The sequence below is a fragment of the Clupea harengus genome, chromosome 1 (genome assembly GCF_900700415.2).
Source record: "Clupea harengus chromosome 1, Ch_v2.0.2, whole genome shotgun sequence".
NCBI lineage: Eukaryota > Metazoa > Chordata > Actinopteri > Clupeiformes > Clupeidae > Clupea > Clupea harengus.
Window position 1 is genome coordinate 25,041,319 of NC_045152.1, and position 18,217 is coordinate 25,059,535.

Below are 18,217 nucleotides of genomic sequence, written 5' to 3' on the forward strand. Positions count from 1 at the left end.
CCTAACAGTTTTGATAAGGGAGTCGTTCTTAACACCTAATGAGAGGGCTGAGGTAAAAACGGCAGCAGGATTTGCGAGGATAGGCTTTTTCTAGGTTAATGGACGTGGGGTTGGTGTGGCGTCGAGTTTGGTGGGCTGGTTGCCGTGGTGAGTGAGTGAGGTGAGGGATGGATGGATGGATGGAAGGAAGGAAGGAAGGAAGGAAGGAAGGAAGGAAGGAAGGAAAGAAAGAAAGAAAGAAAGAAGGAGCGACGGAGCAGAGTGAAAGAGTGCGAACGGGTGCTCCAGTCTCTTCCTCCCGTACCTGGCCCTGTTAGAACGGGAGCAGGGAGGCTCTTTTCTTAGCCCTGCGTCTCGCTCCCAGGGGCCCCTGCTTTTCTCCTGGTCTATTTCTGCGAGCCGCGCGGCATGCTGGGAGATCCATGACACACACACACACACACGCGCGCACGCGCGCCTGCCGTTGCCCTTGATTTCTCTGTTTGATTAGGAGTCCTGATTGACACAAGCGCCTGCACACACATTAACACAAACATACGGATACACTTCCCAACAAGGACACACACACATATTCATGAACAGGCACACAGAGAGACACCAATGTCGGCAGACAGAGGAAAAAGATGTGTGCACTGACACACAGATACAGACACACACATATGCATGCACATGTGTATACACACACACACAAACATACTTGCAGGCACACAGAAAAACAAAGATGAATTATTTAACCTGCTGCCACGTTGTAGTCACCTAACCTTTGTGCTGTTCATTCAAAATAGCTGCTCTTGTGTCAGTGATTTTTCAGAAGCGATGGTTTCAGCTCTATCAGAGCAGAAGTTCAGCAGAGCCAGTGTGTGTGTGTGTGTGTGTGTGTGTGTGTGTGTGTGTGTGTGTGTGTGTGTGTGTGTGTGTGTGTGTGTGTGTGTGTGTGTGTGTGTGTGTGTGTGTGTGTGTGTGTGTGTGTGTGTGTGTGGGGAGAGTGGGGTGTGCTTAGCAGCCCTTTCTGTGCTAAAGACACTTAGCCTAGACACTAGCCTCTCTCAGAGACGCAAAGCAATTGCCTTTTCTTTATAATTACAGTTATCATGTTTCTTTCTTTCTTTCTTTCTTTCACTCTCTCTAATGCCCAAAGAAGAGACTTCACTTCCCCCCCTTTTCTCTCTCTCGTTTGGATCTCTGTGTGTCCCTCCCCCTCTGTCTGTCTGTGAGATATGTGAATGCGCTGAGACGTATCTGCCCTTAGGTCATGTTCTGTCCTACCTCCAGCCTGTTTGGTTTCCACCTCTCAACTCTCCACATGTCTGCATATGGCACTGAAGGCAAACACAGGCCTTCTCTGGGCTTATTTTTATGAGTTAGCAGAGACTGTGGATGTCCTATTTATACCACACACACACACACACACACACACACACACACAGAGAGAGACTTGCATAAACACACACAAATACACAAATACACACATACACGCACACAAACTCCAATAGATTCACACATATGGAAACACAAACACATGCATTCTCATCTTTGCTTTTATTCTGTCAGTGTCTCATTTTCACTGGCGAGTCCTGTTTTCTCATTAGCGGCGGGTAGCCTCCATGACATTCACACATTCCCTCATGCGAGGGTTCCCGTCTCTCGTCTCCTCTGTGGACAGGCGTCCCTGAGCCCTGTGCTGTGCTGTGCTGTGCTGTGCTGTGCTGTGCTGTGCTGTGCTGTGCTGTGCTGTGCTGTGCTGTGCTGTGCTGTGCTGTGCTGTGCTGTGCTGTGCTGTGCTGTGCTGTGCTGTGCGGTGGGGTGGACGGCGCGTTCTCACCTTAACTAATAACGCGGAGCGCCGCAGTGGAAGCCTGGCGGCGGCTGGGACTTAATTGGTGTATTCGCACTGTGTGTCGTCTGTCGAGATGGGACTGCTGATCCCTCTCTCTCTCTCTTTCGCGCTCTCATACTTGGTTGCTTGGTGCACTGCATGCCCCTTTTGCTTTCTCACACACTCTTCTTTTTTTTCATTGCTTCATTCTCTCAGTTTCTCCACTCTCACACATTATATTCCCTCGCTCCCTCCCTCACACTACCTCATTTGCCCCCTGCAGGCAGAGGCAGAGCTCCACACCTCCTCCCCTGCCACAGTACAGCTCAGTACAGCTGGCCTACATGAGCCCGGCCATGACGCCAGAGCACTGGAGGCTTTATTAGGTCAGTAGGCCGAGGTGCTTGACCTGGCAGGACATCAAACGTGTGTGTGTTTTACCTGTAGGTGCACATACAGACATGCATGACCACACAGAATCCCTTTAAAGTGTGAGCTCTACTTCAATAGGCTGCGTTACTGGCGGCTGCATCACCACATCGCAGCACTGAAAGGAATTGGACAGTGTGCGGGATGGAGAAGACGCCCTTAGGGATCAGATAGCTCCGTTTTTCACATGGGTCCTCTTGCCTGATTTGTGTCTGTTATATAAAAAGTTCACAGGAAGGGGGCGATTTCCTGTCTGTTGCACATTAGCCTCTGCCCCATTATCACGCTAACACACACACACACACACACAGTTATGGAATGGCAAATCAGATAAGAGCAAGTTTTCACACGGTAGTCCCTGCTCACCACTGCAATGCATTGTGGGACCTAAGGCAAGGTCATCACTAGCAGAATGATGTCATCCCCTTTCTCTCGTTCTCTTTCTCTCTCTCTCTCTCCTCCAACCACCACAGGAGAATTCCTCTCACCTCCTCAGTAGGCCTATGGCACTCTGGCTCTGTGTGGTTCTCTCACACAACGCCCTCCATTTTGTGTGGCGATGTGGGCGCTGCTGCTGCTGCCTCTAGCAGCGCAATCCTTTGGCAGCTACACAGGCATTCTGCTGCTGCCATGACAACCCGCAGCAATTCACATTTGACCTTCATTGGTGATTCACTCACTCACTCTCACTCTCTTCCCTTTTCTCCCTTGTCTGTCTTTCTGTCAGTCGCGTCTTCTAAGTCAGTCTCTCAGTCTCTCGCCCTGTTTCTCTTTCTCTCTCTCTCTCTCTCTCTCTCTCTCTTTCTCCCCATCTCGCGCTCTCTCTCTCTCTCTTTGTTTTTTTCTCCCTATCTTTCTTCTTACTGCTGTCTCTTCCTCCTTCCAGACTGGTTGGTCTTGTTGACTGCCATTCATGAATTTCTTTCATGTGTTTGGACACACACACACACACACACACACGCCCACACACTCCCTCCCTCCCTCACTCACTCACACTCTCTCTCTCTCTCACACACACACACACACACACACACACACACACACACACACACACACACACACACACACACACACACACGTGCGCGTGCACAGGCATGCATTGCTGCAGGTGATGTCTCACCTGAATGCTCTGGCAGGTTGACGCAGCTCCACTGTTGTGGATTGTGGATTAGGTTGGCAGGGTGTGGCCTTCATCTGACTCATACCTCAGAGCGAGAGAGTGTGTTTGTGTTCGCATGGCTCAAGTCTGAATGTGCAACATGGTGACATCCAGGAAGAACAGCTGCATTATTTCTCTGTGCTATTTATTGGTTTCTGTATCCACAACAAATCTCCAAGGAGCTTCAATTAAAATAAACAAAAAACAGGCCAGCCTCCAAAATCTAGAGTTTGAGTCAGCCAATGACGTCAGCTGCCTGAAATCTTTTGAAGAGGGAAAGTTAAGGAACTCAAACTAAAAAAGATTTTTTTTTATTTTTGTTTTAAACCGAGAACCCCTTTATTGTCTTCTATATTTTTGGCTTGAGGAGCTTTGGCAGGGCACGACTCTGAATGCTGCTAATTGACAGAGCCATTAAGAGCAGGCAACAGAACGTGGTGGCTGCTAAGCCTCCGGGGTTGTGATCAGGCCCGATTAGTTTTAATAGGCTTAGCTGGCCTGCTGAGAGCTGACAGAGAGGGCTGGCCTAATTTTAAGTTGTTGTCTTGTTGTTGTTGTTTTTTTTTTTTCTTCCTTCCTTTTCTTCTTTCTTTCCTCCTTCGCCTGAGATGGCACCTCTGTAAAGGAATGGGGATAATGTCGGCCTCGTTCTCAAGCCATAAGTCCCCGATGTTGCAGCGTTACAGTACAGTTTGTGGTGTTTTGCTGTTTTGGTCAGCTAATGCCTGTATGAAAGATACAAAAGAGTCTGCAGTGTTAATATTGCTTAAGCTTCCAAGCGCCAGCTGCCCAGGCACCTTAAGTGATGCTATAGCTGTACCGTTGGCTATGGAGCTGCTGCATGAGACTATGTTATATAATTTCCCTGTTTCTGTCATCATTTCAAATAGAGTAAGTGGGCCAATGGAATACCTTCCTCGATTGAGTGTGTGTGTGTGTGCGGGCGGGCGCGCATAGCCGTTTACATCGCACGCCTATCAGCAGAAATGCGTACCTGTCAGGGTACCTCTTTAGTAAGACCTTTGGCAGGTACGCAGGCCTCAGCAGATTCCATATGTGGGAGCGCTCCATTACTGTCTAACTGGCAGAACCTCTGTAGTCTCCAGGATCTAACTGAATGTGCTACCCCTTCATTAGGAAATCCCTACGGTCTCATAACATCCTCTATGTGAGGATGGGGGTGAAGGGGGAGCTGAGAAGTCAGATCACACCGGTTGCTATTAGCCAATCCGGTTGAAGCGTTGTGTGTGTGTGTGTGTGTCTCTGTCATTATTCTGTGTGCCTCCTATTCTCCCTCCTCTGTGTTTTCCTTCCTCCCTTCCTTCCTCTGCCTCTCTCTGGATTTGCTGCCCCCACCTCACCCCCAACCTGTGTCCTTTGCTCAATCAAGATCTATGTTGTGTTCTTTTTCTTTACAATGCAATGCATATTCAGGAGAGGCAGCGTGTAGGTATACCCCAAAGCTAAAAAAACGCCATGACATTCTCTGGTTGCATGGCTACCCCTTTTGTTTCATCTTACCATTTTCAGTTTTTTTACCTTTTCTTTTTTTCTTGTTCTGAGTTTCTGACTCATTCTTTTCTTTTAGTTTTTTAAGTGTTTTTTTTTTTTTAGTTCTGTCTTCAGTTCAAAAACCAAAAGAAACCAATTGCAAACTGGAGCGATAGTAATGTTTGTAAACCTGTTAAATCTAGTTATTTTTGTCTGGTATGATTCTGTTTTTCTCCATTTTCCTCTGTATTTTACTTTTCTCCCTGGCATTTTGTGTGATGTATCCGTCTGTATCTGTTTTCATTTTGGTTTAAGGTCTGTCTGTGTTTATCCCTGTCTTTTGTTGACACGCCATGACCTTTCCATCTGGTCTTCTCTATTGGCCTGTTCCCTGTGTTTGTTTGTTTTGTTTGTTTGTTTTTTGTTTGTTTCTTGGGTGTACCTGTGTATTTGTCTTGTCTTGTGTATGTGTGTTCTGCATGGTCCTCCCTGTGCACCGGAATCTCTTCAGAGGCTGTCTGACTCCCTCTCCCTTCCCCTCATTTCTCATCTTCCCTCTCTCCCTCCCTCCCCCTCTCTCACCCTCTTCTCCTTCCTCCGCGGGACTGATGTACGGATATTTCTCCTCTCTCCTCCAGGGGATGTGCTCTTCCAGATGGCGGAGGTCCACAGACAGATCCAGGTGCAGCTGGAGGAGATGGTAGGTGCTTCCTCTTGCTCCCCTGCTGGGTGATGGATGGGCCGTGTGAGGGCAGGTGTAGGTGAGCGCTCGGGTGGATCAAATTAAAACCCTGACCCGGAGTGTGGGCTACCAGCGGGTCTGTTCAAATCCAGACACCACCGTGTAGGCAAATTAAATTAAGTTTGTCGTCTGTGTGTGTGTGTATGTGTGTCTGTGTGTGTGTGTGTGTGTGTGTGTGTGTGTGTGTGTGCGTGTGTCTTACTGGCTGTCTGTCTCTGTGTGTGTAAATGTAGTGTTTTGGTGGTAAATCAGTAGCTGTACTGTACCTCTTTTTTCTGTCTCTCCTCAGTTAAAGTCCTTCCATAATGAGTTACTCTCAGAGCTGGAGAAGAAGACGGACCTGGATGCCAGATACCTGACCGTAAGTCTTCTCTTTCGCCTTCAGTTTCTCAGCTACATGCTTCACCCGCAGCACTGCACTGCCCACCACATCAAAGCACAGGAGGTTTAGTCAGTAGAAGAAGTCTTATCTGAATCCCCAAACCCAGCCTTTGCTGTATAACAGTGTTCAGTGCCGTCTTCCCTTGCTCTCCGAGGCGTTCAGCATTCACACACACGTATCCAGCTTGCTCTTTTCATTTGATTGTTTGTTCCCCCTGGCAACAGAAGCTGTGAGCATGAGAGTAGCTGAGCAGCTAGATTTCCCAAACATCCATTAGTCCTTGCACACTGTGTGTGATTGTCAGCTTGGCTCACACATTTTAAAACGCTTTTACCACTGAGCTCCCCGAAGCCCTCCTTCCCATCATCAGCCTTAATGTGCTGCAGAGACACCTGGAAATGGAAGTAAACTGACTTCAAAATACACGAGGGGGGACCATACACTTGCACGCACAAACCGGAGAGAGCGCAGCGCCGCCATGCTATGAGAGTGAAGGGTATTGAGGAGCATATATGGCAGTTATATCTGTAAAGTGAGTGGGCTGCCATAGAGCTGCATAGCTTGGTCTCAAAAGATGGAAGGGAGTCGTGCCCTCAGAGCGGCTGGTGCTGGTGCTGGCGCTGGTGCTCTTCTGGTGCTGGTGCTGGTGCTGGTGCTGGTGCTCTTCTGGTGCTGGTGCTGGTGTTGGTGCTAGTGTTAGTGTTAGTGTTAGTGTTAGTGTTAGTGTTAGTGTTGGTGCTGGTGTTGGTGTTGGTGCTCTTCTGGTGTTGGTGTTGGTGCTCTTCTGGTGTTGGTGTTGGTGCTCTTCTGGTGTTGGTGTTGGTGCTGGTGTTGGTGCTGGTTACTGCTGACTGGGTGATCACTAAAGCAAGCTATGGCTCCGGGTGTCCTCCAGGGCACAGCACTAAGTAATGGAGTCAGTCTTCGTAAGGGACTGTGTATGTGCTGATGAGAGGGTTTTTAATGATTTATTTTTCTCTTATGTTTGACTGTTTCATGACTTTGCCATGTCCCCAGAATGGTTGGGGAAATCTGCCCTGTAAAAACCATCAGGAAACGGATCTGAAGTCATAACATGAAATTGCGTTGTGGCTGCTCCTCACAGCAGAGCCCCCCCCCCTCAGGCACAGTTACATTTTGCCAACACTCTGAAGTTAAATTGCTTCGCATTTAAAATGAATGAATTCCCCTGAAAAATCACTCCGGTTATGAGCGGCAATCGTCTTTACTGTGTGTGCTCTGAATTATTAATCCATCAGTCATTTCGCAAGAGCAAAAAGAACAAAAGACAGATGAATAGATGGAGACATTTTAGCACAACCGACCACATAGTGGCCTTTTCCAAGGCGTGCCTCCTCAGATCGGCTGACAGAAGCACACCCGGTCAAGGGCTCTGGACGCTGCTCTCGATCGCCCACAGATGCCAGTCCCGGGCCGCAAGCCTCGCCTTGCAAAGCTTTCTGCTCGGACAGGCCAAGCTGCTCGTACGTACGTACGTACGCTCGCGTTCGAGTCTTAAGTTGCAGCTTGTCGGAGGTTAGACAGAGACTGAGGCTGCCCAGCTTATAGTTGGTGGCTTCAAAAGCTTCCAAAAGCGCCACGCGTTTGAAACCCCTGTGCTTGTGGTCTCAGACAATGTGAATAGCAGGTGCACTGTGCGAGCGGGAAATCACCACGCATTATGTGAGCCCATCCACCAACCCACCCCCTTCATCTCTGCTCTGTGCCCCTTGGCCCTGCGTGGCTTGTAGTGTCACAGCCTCCGTATGCTTCAGATCCGTGCGGATGCCCTTTAGCGCTCCTTTCCACACTCTCTTCAGAGTGGGCTGTTGTTCGCTCCAGCTCGGGGGTTAATTATGATGTGGTAATTGGGTCATTTAGGTAGATCCGTTAAGTCGCACAGAAATGCAGAGGCTTAACATGTCTGATTTCTTTTCTGCCTGTAAACTGTGCCCCAGATCAAGTTATTACAATTAGGAAATATGCAGATCAAATTTAGCTGGGGTTTGGTTAAGCCCATATGATTAGAATTAATGAATAGAAGCAACAAGTGCCATGGATGGGGATTGAGAGGCTTCTGGGGCCATATTAAGAAATGTTTTGTTCAAAGTGATCTCAGGGTCCAGTCACGGTTTAGCAGATTGTTTCTGAAAAACAATGATTTGCTCCATTTTCCTAAGGTACAAGCAATTTCTTCACACACACTGCATTGTTATATGAGTCAGAGAAGTATCATTAGTTTAAAATATTCTGTCTCTCACTCCGAAGACCCTCTTGGTGCTTTTTAAAAGAATGAGGTGCTCATCTCAAGTGCATTAATCAGTGTCCCTTTAAGGTGGAGTGGTGTGGTCAGTCAGTCTGTGGTCACTTATTCACTTGTGTCTCTCCAATGGCTTGTAGGCGGCGCTGAAGAAATACCAGATGGAGCACAAGAGCAAAGGCGAGAGTCTGGAGAAGTGTCAGGCTGAGCTGAAGAAGCTCCGCAGGAAGAGCCAGGGCAGCAAGAACCCCTCCAAGTACGGCGAGAAGGAACTCCAGGTAAGTCCCAGTGTGGTCCAATGCTGGGGAGGAACCATTTTAGACTGTTACTCACAACGTGCAATCACTCACAGCAGATTTCAGATGACCATAAACATTGGATACTGCATCAGATGGGCTCAGATCAAGAGCAGGGAAGGAGCTAACTATACAGAGCTGGGAGTCCCCAGTGGTGTAATCTATAGAACCACCATGTTGGTTCTCTTTGCCTGGCAGCCTCTTGAGCCCGGTGGAGTGGGAGGCGGTGATGTATGAGTGTGAGGGTGGTCTTGGCTCTGGGTGGCCAGAGATAACCTCCCTGTGTATGGGGGATGTGAGCTTCATGGTGTGTTGATGGGTGGGTGCTTATTTTACAGTGGGCTGTAGTGATGTATACTGACTATCCAGCAGAATGAATGCACACAGTAGGTGGGTGAGTACTGCACACACACACACACACACACACACACACACACGAAGATGAAGAGCTAGCCTTCAGCAGATCTCGAAGATATGTTTAAGGTCCAAGCACACCCACACACCCCCACACCCACACCCACACCCACACACACACACCCACACCCACACACCCCCACACCCACACCCACACCCACACACACACAGTGATTTTTTTTCCCCCCCTCTATTCCCTCTGGAATGCAGGTGAGTGGTGAGCGGCTGTTTACACAGAGGGCTTCACTGACACACTCTCTGACAGGTTTCAGCTGCGGGGGAGAGACTGTGTTTGTGTTTGTGTGTGTGTGTGTGTGTGTGTGTGTATATGTATGGTGTGTGATTGGGGGTGTGGGGCGGTGGGGGGCCGGTAGCTTGTTCTCCCACGCATGTAACTGTGTTAGAGGTGGGTCACAGTAGTGCTTTCACAGGCCTCTCCCTGCCGGAGATCAATGGCCGCGAGCCTGACTCCACTCTGACTCCACCCTGCCGCCGCGGTGTTCAGTCATGGGCCTCCAGGGGTTTTGGCGGGGCTTTGGCACTCCACTGCCTGTGACACACTGCTCCTCACTCACCTGGCCAGCCCCCCTCTCACACACAGCTTGACCCCTCATGGCTGTGTGTCTGATGCTCTCTGGTATCTGCTGGGCTGTGTAATACTATGAAGGAAGGTTGCTAATTTGTGTGTGTGTGTGTGTGTGTGTGTGTGTGTGTGCATTTCTCTAACAGTGTACTGTTGGACAAAACCACTTTTTGCAGTAAGAGTTAGTCATGGAAAGTATGTGTGTGTGTACACTGTACAGCTTACACTTCCCTGTCCTGACGATCTCATCCCAGGGGAGGGTGCAGTGAGGTGTCAGCCTGATGTGTTGATCTAAGCTCGAACCGTTCAATATGGGTGTGGTGTGGTGTGGAGTTGAGTAACAAACCCCATCTCCTGCCAAATGGCCTCTGGCTGCTATGGATCAGATTCTGAAAGCAGCAACTGAACGCCACTGAATCTCTTGGCAGGATGCGCCAGAGCAAGTGGCCAAGAGGGCACCTGTATTTGGCCAATCAGTGGATACAAAGCCATTTCTTTGCCTAGTGGACACAGCTGCACGCTGGTAAACATTTTCATCTGCCCTCACCTTGGTCACCCCACTGCAAACACCCGTAGAGGAATGGGGAATTTCAGGGGGTGGGGTGGGGGGAGGTGTGAGATGGGCTGGGATTTAGTTTGTTTTTTTTCCTGCCCGTATCAGCTGAATGGAAACATCTGAAGCGTGGGGGTCGAGAACTGCACAGGAAAGAGAATAATCTTTTTCTACCCAGACCTCTTTAGGATCATAAAGGCCCAGACCACACACACACACACACACACACACACACACACACACACACACACACATTCTATACATGAAGCTTTAAATGTCTCAGTGGTAAGCCTTGAGTGCATACCCACTGAGGGGACGTGGGGGTGGGGACAGGGCTAGTGTTGACACGGGAGAAGAACCTAGCGGGTCGTGTTTGTCTTCTCCACCGCCAGCCTCGTGGGAGCCCACATATAGCAGGCCAGTAAAAGGATAGCGCATGAAAAGGAAGCCCATATCTTTTCCTTCTCATCTAGTCCTCGCCTCCCCTTCCTCTTCCTTTTTTATCGTCCCTCACCCTCCATCCCGCTGTTCCACACCATGCTCCTCCATTCCTCTCCCTCCTCTCTCTCTCTCTCTCTCTCTTTATAGTTGTCCTTATTTATTTATTTTTTTACCCCCCACTGTCTGTGAAATCATTAATCGTTAAAGCCTCCCCTGAAGATGCTAATTAGCTAATTATTTAGTTCATTGGAGTGGTCGAAGGTGCAGCGGGGGGTGGGAGTGGGGGTGGGAGTGCTTCCTGAAGATAAACCTGCAGTTTTGTCTGGCAGTCCACATGGCCTCTGAGAAGTGGCCTTAAAAGGCAGCTCATGACTTCTGAGAAGTGGCCTTAAAAGGCAGCTCATGACCTCTGAGAAGTGGCCTTAAAAGGCAGCTCATGACCTCTGAGAAGTGGCCTTAAAAGGCAGCTCATGACCTCTGAGAAGTAGCCTTAAAAGGCAGCTCATGGCCCAGAGCAGCATGAGTTTGGCCGAAGTGGGCTCCGTGTTTGGAGGGCGGGTTTTAAAGGAATGGCGTGAGGTCTGCTCAACTCGTACCGCAGGCGTGGAGAAATAATGCTGCACGCTCAGGAGGGTTTAAATGAAACAATCGCAAAAATTAGGACTCAGCAGTTTATTGGGGCCGAGGGACGTGGATTGAGTGCATGATTAGGCTCACATTACCAGACACACACACCTACACACACCTACCTACACACACACACACACACACACACACACACACACACACACACACACGGACAATAACAGACATAGACAAAAATAACAGGTTCTGCCCGAGTGCTCCACACAAAATGTTTGCTGTGGCGTTTCCGGGATTCTCTGGAGGCGCTCGGTGTTGTGGCTTGGAGCCACGTCGGCACCTCGGGGAGAGACCGCTGTGCAGCGCATCACTGCGTCACACGACACACACGTCAGTTTCGTTTGGTTTCAGCGGCACGCATTACAGCGGAGTGAAACATTGCTGATGCCGGGAAAAAAAAGGAGAGAACAGCAGACCTAAGCAACACCTAGCGTCAGCCGGCCCTCACAGGAGGAAGTCCCAGCAGGGGGCCACCAGCAGCACAGCCGTCCTCTGCACCCCCTCCACCCTCCACCCTCCAACCCCAACCATACCCCCACCTCCACCCCCGGCCTCGCTGTTTTTCCCTTTTCCGTGCGCCTGTCAGCTCCAGCACGTGCCAAACCACCGCTGGCTATTTCACTAAGGTGTGGCTGCAGCTCCACCCTAGGCCTCTCTGTGTTACATAACCACCCACCGTGTGCAAGCCTCAGTGGGGACCAAACACACACACGCACACACACACACACACACACACACACACACACGCACACACACGCACACACACACGCGCAATACTCGCTGGGAAAAGGGGCCTTGGCGGCCTGTGTTAATTGAAGTGAGGCCGGAGGTAATGAGAGTAGGCAGTGGTGGGTCCTGTAAGGAATACCTCCGCTCCGGCGAGGGCCCGCGATGACGCAACCACAACAATGACGCCGTGTTTCAGCTGGCCCCACTACTGGATCTTTGATTTCACCGCGACCTTTTCGGTGTGTGAGAATTGTGTCGCGTGTGTCACAGGTGGGTGAGGGGACGGACCAAACGGCCTGACCCGAGCGCCTGATTGACTGGTTGAGCAACTCTGGTCCAGTGAGCTGCTGTCCGTGGGCGGGTGGTGCTTCACAGTGGAGAGTGCACTTGTGATCTTGTGCGCCTGGGTCTCCTCTCACTACTCACTCATTGCTAGACTGGCTCTGCATCATGGACTTTCTCCCTGTTCTTGAGTAGTTGTCATTTCCGTGCGTGTGTGTGTGCGTGTGGGGTGGGGGGGTGGGGGGGGGGCATTGGGACTATGAGTCTGTCAGGCTATCCATCACTCCACACTGTGATTGCCAGTCTCAGCATGTCGGCACAGATGCCGAGACTGTTTCCAATGGCCTCACACAGTTCGGTACATCAGAATTCTCACACTCTGTTCATTCTGAATGCCTCCCTCTCTTTCTCTCTCTCTCGCTCTCTTTCTTTCTCTCTCTCTCTCGCTCTCCCTCCCTCAGTGGAATGGTGTGCTACATGACTCATTGTGTACATCTATCTATAACATGTTCTTCAGGAAACAGGGGCACGGGAAAGGAAGAAAAATGGCAAAAGACTCTGAGCTCATACTGGCTGTGTCTGTGTGTCCTTCTTTGCCCTACTTTTGAGCTCCCTAAGCGCTTTCCCTCGCTGGTTCCCCTGTAGCTCTGACACCATCTAAGGTTACCTGTGAAAAGAATGGGGAAATAACCAGTGAACTGTAGCCATTCTGACTAAAGGTGCTTATGTTGTACAGGCATGTGGTCAATCCTGGTTCAGACCAAATGATTGCGTCATAATCACCCACATTAAATCTGTAAAACAGTACCTGCTGTACGAGTGGACGGACTCCTCTAGCCCAGTCTTATTGTTTGTTCCCCGCTGGATTGTTTCTTATGAGCTCTAACTCTGCCAATAAATCTTAATGCTTCTCTCTCTCTCTCTCTCTCTCTCTCTCTCTCTCTCTCTCTCTCTCTCTCTCTCTCTCTCTCTCTCTCTCTTTCTCTTTCTTTCTCTTTCTCTCTCTGTACAAGGCGATGAGAAGGAATGTGGTGCCAACTAGTGGTCAAACCATGCACCTGACACGGGTCAGGCCAAACTAGGCCAGCTGTAGTGTTCTTACCGGATACTCTGCACTGTGCATGTGTCACACACTCTAAGTAGACCAGTGCAAAAATGAAACCCTGAAGCAATGCGTTATGTCTCTCTCTACTGAAGCGGTCAGTACAGGCGGTTAGCACATCGCCGTGCCTGATGGTGAGGGGTTTTAATTAAACACGTTAATTGAATATCCGAGTGTGACTCATTTATGCCGTGGTGGTGTCACAGTACCAAACAAGAGTTCAGGCACCCCTCACCAGAGCAAGCCAGGAATGATGGTTCCAAAACGGTTTGACCGTCACAGTTGGGTCATTGTCTGGATTAAAGGAGCGGGTTTAAGGGCCCCTCCAGGCACCCAGCCCAGCGGGCAGCCTCCCTCCCTCCCTCCCTCCCGGCCCGTGGCGATGATTAGCCCAGTGGGGGTGGCTGGGCGCCTCTCCCAGCGCTGATCCCTTCTAACCAGTGTCCTCAAAAAACCCCTCCGTCCCCGACCGGGCCCTTCCCGGCCTCCATCTCGGCACAAAGCTGCAAACCTGATCGCTCATATCGCTGATCTACAGATGTTAAGTATTTGGCTGAATCACGTCTGGAGGATTTCTGTCCTTTCCCAGGAGGAGATCGTTAAGGGGCCTAGGGCAGCGAGCCGAGCACTGGCATCGATCGGGGTCTGTAGAGATGGCGGTGCCCCGCTCATTAAAACGCGCGCATCCATCACCAGGGGTGATGAGCTCAGCCACTGCAGTATGATGGGGCGGGGGGACCGGTGATTGTGGCCACCTAGTACACTGGGAGTCCATGTATAGGTACATTCCATTAGAGTGCGGAAGCACCTGGAAACGTGCGGCGATAATACGTTTTGCAGACGGCGATGACATTTCCGTCAGTGATGAGGGGCTCCCCACTGAAAGAGACCGCCATGCGGCGAGGGTCTCATCAGACGCAAATGAACGAGAGAGATAAAGGGATGGGGGGGAGGAAGAGGAGGAGGAGGGGGATGAGGCCGAATTGCACACTACACAAACACACATGAAGCACTTTGCATTTGACCTCATTCTCCGGCCTCCGTTTGTGGCTGGCATTTCCAACCTGCGTATTCCCTAAATACCTGAGGAAGTGGCTGGCAGGAAGTCTGATTTGGGTCCAATTGAACTTTTCTGCACTTGAGAGCATATTTTCATTTGTGAGTCCTTGGGTTGTGGCACAGTTGTGATGACTTGTTAGATGATAAGACCTGACACATCATCCAGACTGAAAGGGAAACTTTCTGCCCATACACATCCTTTTGTTTTTTCTTTTTTTCAACAGTATGTGGAGACCATCAGCAGCAAGCAGAGTGACCTGGACACCTTCATCGCCGACGGCTATAAGACAGCGCTGTCGGAGGAGAGGAGGAGGTACTGCTTCCTGGTGGACAGACAGTGTGCCGTGGCCAAGAACAGCAGTGCCTACCATGGCAAGGTGAGTGTCTCTGAGACCGGACACAGATGGGGCATGCTTTGGCTGCCTCCGTGGAAAGCCACTTAAATGAAGCACATACTGCAGATGATGCACCTAAATGTATCAGTATGCTACGGTGGCTATTTTACCTACTGTAAACATCTTAAAATGAGAACACCGTATCACTGACAATTGGCAATTAACATGAGCTTAGTTCTCAATTTGAAAGAATTACATTTTTACTATTCCGTTTTTCACTAATTAAGCTCAGGGATTTAATCATCAATTATAAAATGTTGTAAATGTCTACAAATTCTCACAAAATTGGCCCGTGTTTGCAATTTGTTTCCATGAAGTCTTTTGTCAGTTAGAACTACACTGTCGTATGAAAACAAACACAAAAACTGCTATGATGGTAGGAGGTAATGGTGTGATTTTCTAGATTTTTCTCTTTTCTCACCATTTGCTATCCTTTTGTCTGGGACTGATTCAGTGCGTGCGTGCGTGCGTGCGTGCGTGCGTGCGTGCGTGCGTGCGTGTGTGTGTGTGTGTGTGTGTGTGTGTGTGTGTGTGTGTGTGTGTGTGTAGCAGCTGAGAGGCTGACTGAGAGGGAGGGGATGTGATGAGAAGAGAGAGAAAAAGGGAGAGAGGGAGAGAGAAAGAGTCCATCCATCCTTTTTTCAAGAACACGCAGTCCAGCAGCTAATCTGCACGGGGGCGTGTGTGCGTGGGAAGGGTTCACCAGGGCCATGCTCAAGTGCTCTCTCACTGTGTGGATGGACTGGATGTGTGTGTGTGTGTGTGTGTGTGTGTGCTGCATGTGGAAGCATCCCTACACACATACACACGCACGCACGCACACACACACACTAACACAGAGACACGCGCAGAGAGAGAGAGAGATTGTGAGTCACCTGTAGGAGTGGGCGGGTTGTGTATTTGGGCAGAGACGCAGCCTCTAGGCCCACACTCCTACACAGCAGGCCTGGTACAGGCAGCCTACAAGGAACTTCACCATTCTCACACAGAACACAAGGAACTTCACCATTCTCACACAGAACACAAGGAACTTCACCATTCTCACACAGAACACAAGGAACTTCACCATTCTCACACAGAACACAAGGAACTTCACCATTCTCACACACAACACAAGGAACTTTACCATTCTCACACAGAACTACACAATGCTCAGAAAAGACTAACCAAAACAATACACATACCTATGGTTGTTAGCTGTTGAGAAGTAGTAATATGGACTGATTATATTAAATGAAACACTGCATTTGCCAAGCTATGCATAAACACTGAACGATTTGTTTATATACTCTATCCTAAGTGGTGTGACAACCCAATTGTAGCGTAACGCTACGTTGCTGTTTGTACTTTACCTGATTGCTTCTGGAATGTTCTTCCTCATGCTCTTCCTCTCTCGGCAGGGCAAAGACCTGCTTACCCAGAAGATCCCAGTATGGCAGCAGTCCTGCGCCGACCCCAACAAGCTCCCCGACAGAGCCATGCTCCTGTGCCAGCAGATGGGCTCCGTCTCAGGCACCCTGGTCCACAGCCCCTTGCACTCCTCCAAGGGCAACCTGGTCATCTCCGACCCCATCCCTGGAGCCCAGCCTCTGCCCATGGCTCCGGAGCTGGCCGCCCTGATGGGGAGCGGCCTAGGAGCAGGGGTGAGTGATTCAGTGTGGAACAGAGCATCTTAGGAGGATCTGTCCCAGTGTGTTAATCTATGGCAACTTTGACAGCAGCAGTACGGATATGAAGGGGCATGTGTTGATGAAATGGATGTGTTTATTGTATTGCAAGTCAGTTAAGAAGGTTTGTAAGTGGAAATGTCCTGAGCATTATACCACAATTTCCAGGTGTTAATGTGTGTTTTTTTGTGTGTGTGTGTGTTTAGTACGTGGTGTTGTTACAGTGCTGATGTCTATTAAGGCCCTTGCGTTTCTGAGGTTATAGATTAAAGACTCCAGGAACAGCTTAGATGCACATATTTGAGTCATTATACAAATCCTAGTTCTAAATCTCTCTTTAGACTAAACAGCAGCACTGGAATAAAATAAACGTGAATAAAATGGTTTGCATCTGCCTGCCTTTCAAAGAGGTGCGGGTAGAAAAATGGGTTTCCTCAGCACCAGCCTATCAGCATATTTTTTTGATGAATTAAGCATTTGGGTACGAGCACCCATCACATTGCATTATCCCTGCCCATTTGCTGAGGCTGTTTGTATGCGTGGGTGTGTGCGTTGGTGTGTGTGTGTGTGTGTGTGTGCGTTGGTGTGTGTGTGGGTGGGTGTGTGTGTGTGTGTGTGTGTGTTGGTGTGTGTTGGTGTATGTGGGTGTGATTAAAATTTTTCTTTGTTTGCCTGTTTGTTTTCCCATTTCCTTGCCTTGCAGAAAAGGCCAGAACGCAGAATAAGAGTCTTAAGGTGTTAAACCTGCCACGTGTGTTGATGATGTGCGTTTCATCCTCACGAGTGGAAAGAAAAACAAGCGAGTATTTCCATACTGCAGCGTTAGCGCCGCCGCCGCGCGCGATGAGTCAATGCCTCATCGGCGCGCTCCACAGGCAGCAGCCAGCTATTGTGGAGCATGTCGGGCTCAGAGTAGCATTATTAGAATTTCAATATGCACGCTGCTCCAAGTCACAATGGAGGCATTCTCCAGGTCCAATTTGCGCTCATTCACTTCTCGTCTCCCCAGTAATACACTTACACTAAAGAGCTTGTCCCAGTGCTGAGCCCAGAGAACTGGTTCAAACCTGTCTGCAGTTATTAGTTACTGTAGTGCTGTTTACCACAGCCGTGCTCATGCATTATGAGTGTGGCCAACATAGTGTGTTTCAACTACATTTGACGGTGTGTGTGTGTGTGTGTGTGTGTGTGTGTGTGTACGAACTGATGTTGCCCTTTAAGTTATGTAATTGAAGAGAAGAGAGAGCATGGAGTATCCTATATATTTCAGAGAATAGGCTGGTGAGGGCATCGCTATTGTATATAATAAGTTCATCTGTGTCTGTGGGACCTTAATCCAAATGCTATATGTGTGCGTACATGAAGTGATATTGCACTTTAGTTATCTATTTTGGATAGATCGAGGGAATGGTGTATCGTATATTGAATTGTAGAGATTATTGCTGTACTGTATAATAAGGGTATGTGTGTGTGTCCTGTATGTTTGTTTATGTGTGTGTGTGTGTGTCCACAGAGGTTGATGGGTCCGGATGGCATGTCCATGGTGAACGGCACAACAGGGGTGCCTGGAGAGGAGTTCTGGGGGGAGGGTGGGATGTCCCAGGTTCGTCCCCCGTCTCCCCAGCCTCCGGCCCAGGCCCAGCAGCCACCACAGAGGCAGGTCAGCGACGTCTACTCCAACACCCTGCCCGTCCGCCGGCCTGCCCCTGCCAAGAACAAGACCTCAGTGGGTAAGAGCTCTCAGCACCACCCCACCCCACCCCCCCGCCCCCCGC

At 49.6% G+C, this 18,217-nt stretch overlaps 1 protein-coding gene across 5 annotated transcripts in view; it reads left to right on the forward strand.

Moving 5' to 3' along the window:
* Window positions 1-18,217, forward strand: part of baiap2a (BAR/IMD domain containing adaptor protein 2a) — a 46,869-nt gene that overhangs the window by 17,515 nt on the left and 11,137 nt on the right. For 4 of the 5 annotated variants that reach the window (XM_031573144.2, XM_031573135.2, XM_031573154.2 and 1 more), the window contains exons 4-10: window positions 4,839-4,850; window positions 5,534-5,595; window positions 5,927-5,998; window positions 8,420-8,557; window positions 14,605-14,757; window positions 16,176-16,418; window positions 17,956-18,172. In XM_031573144.2, coding sequence (XP_031429004.1) covers window positions 4,839-4,850; window positions 5,534-5,595; window positions 5,927-5,998; window positions 8,420-8,557; window positions 14,605-14,757; window positions 16,176-16,418; window positions 17,956-18,172 — 897 coding nt within the window. The remainder of the gene's footprint in view (window positions 1-4,838; window positions 4,851-5,533; window positions 5,596-5,926; window positions 5,999-8,419; window positions 8,558-14,604; window positions 14,758-16,175; window positions 16,419-17,955; window positions 18,173-18,217) is intronic. The other variant, XM_031573139.2, reaches the window with a different exon arrangement.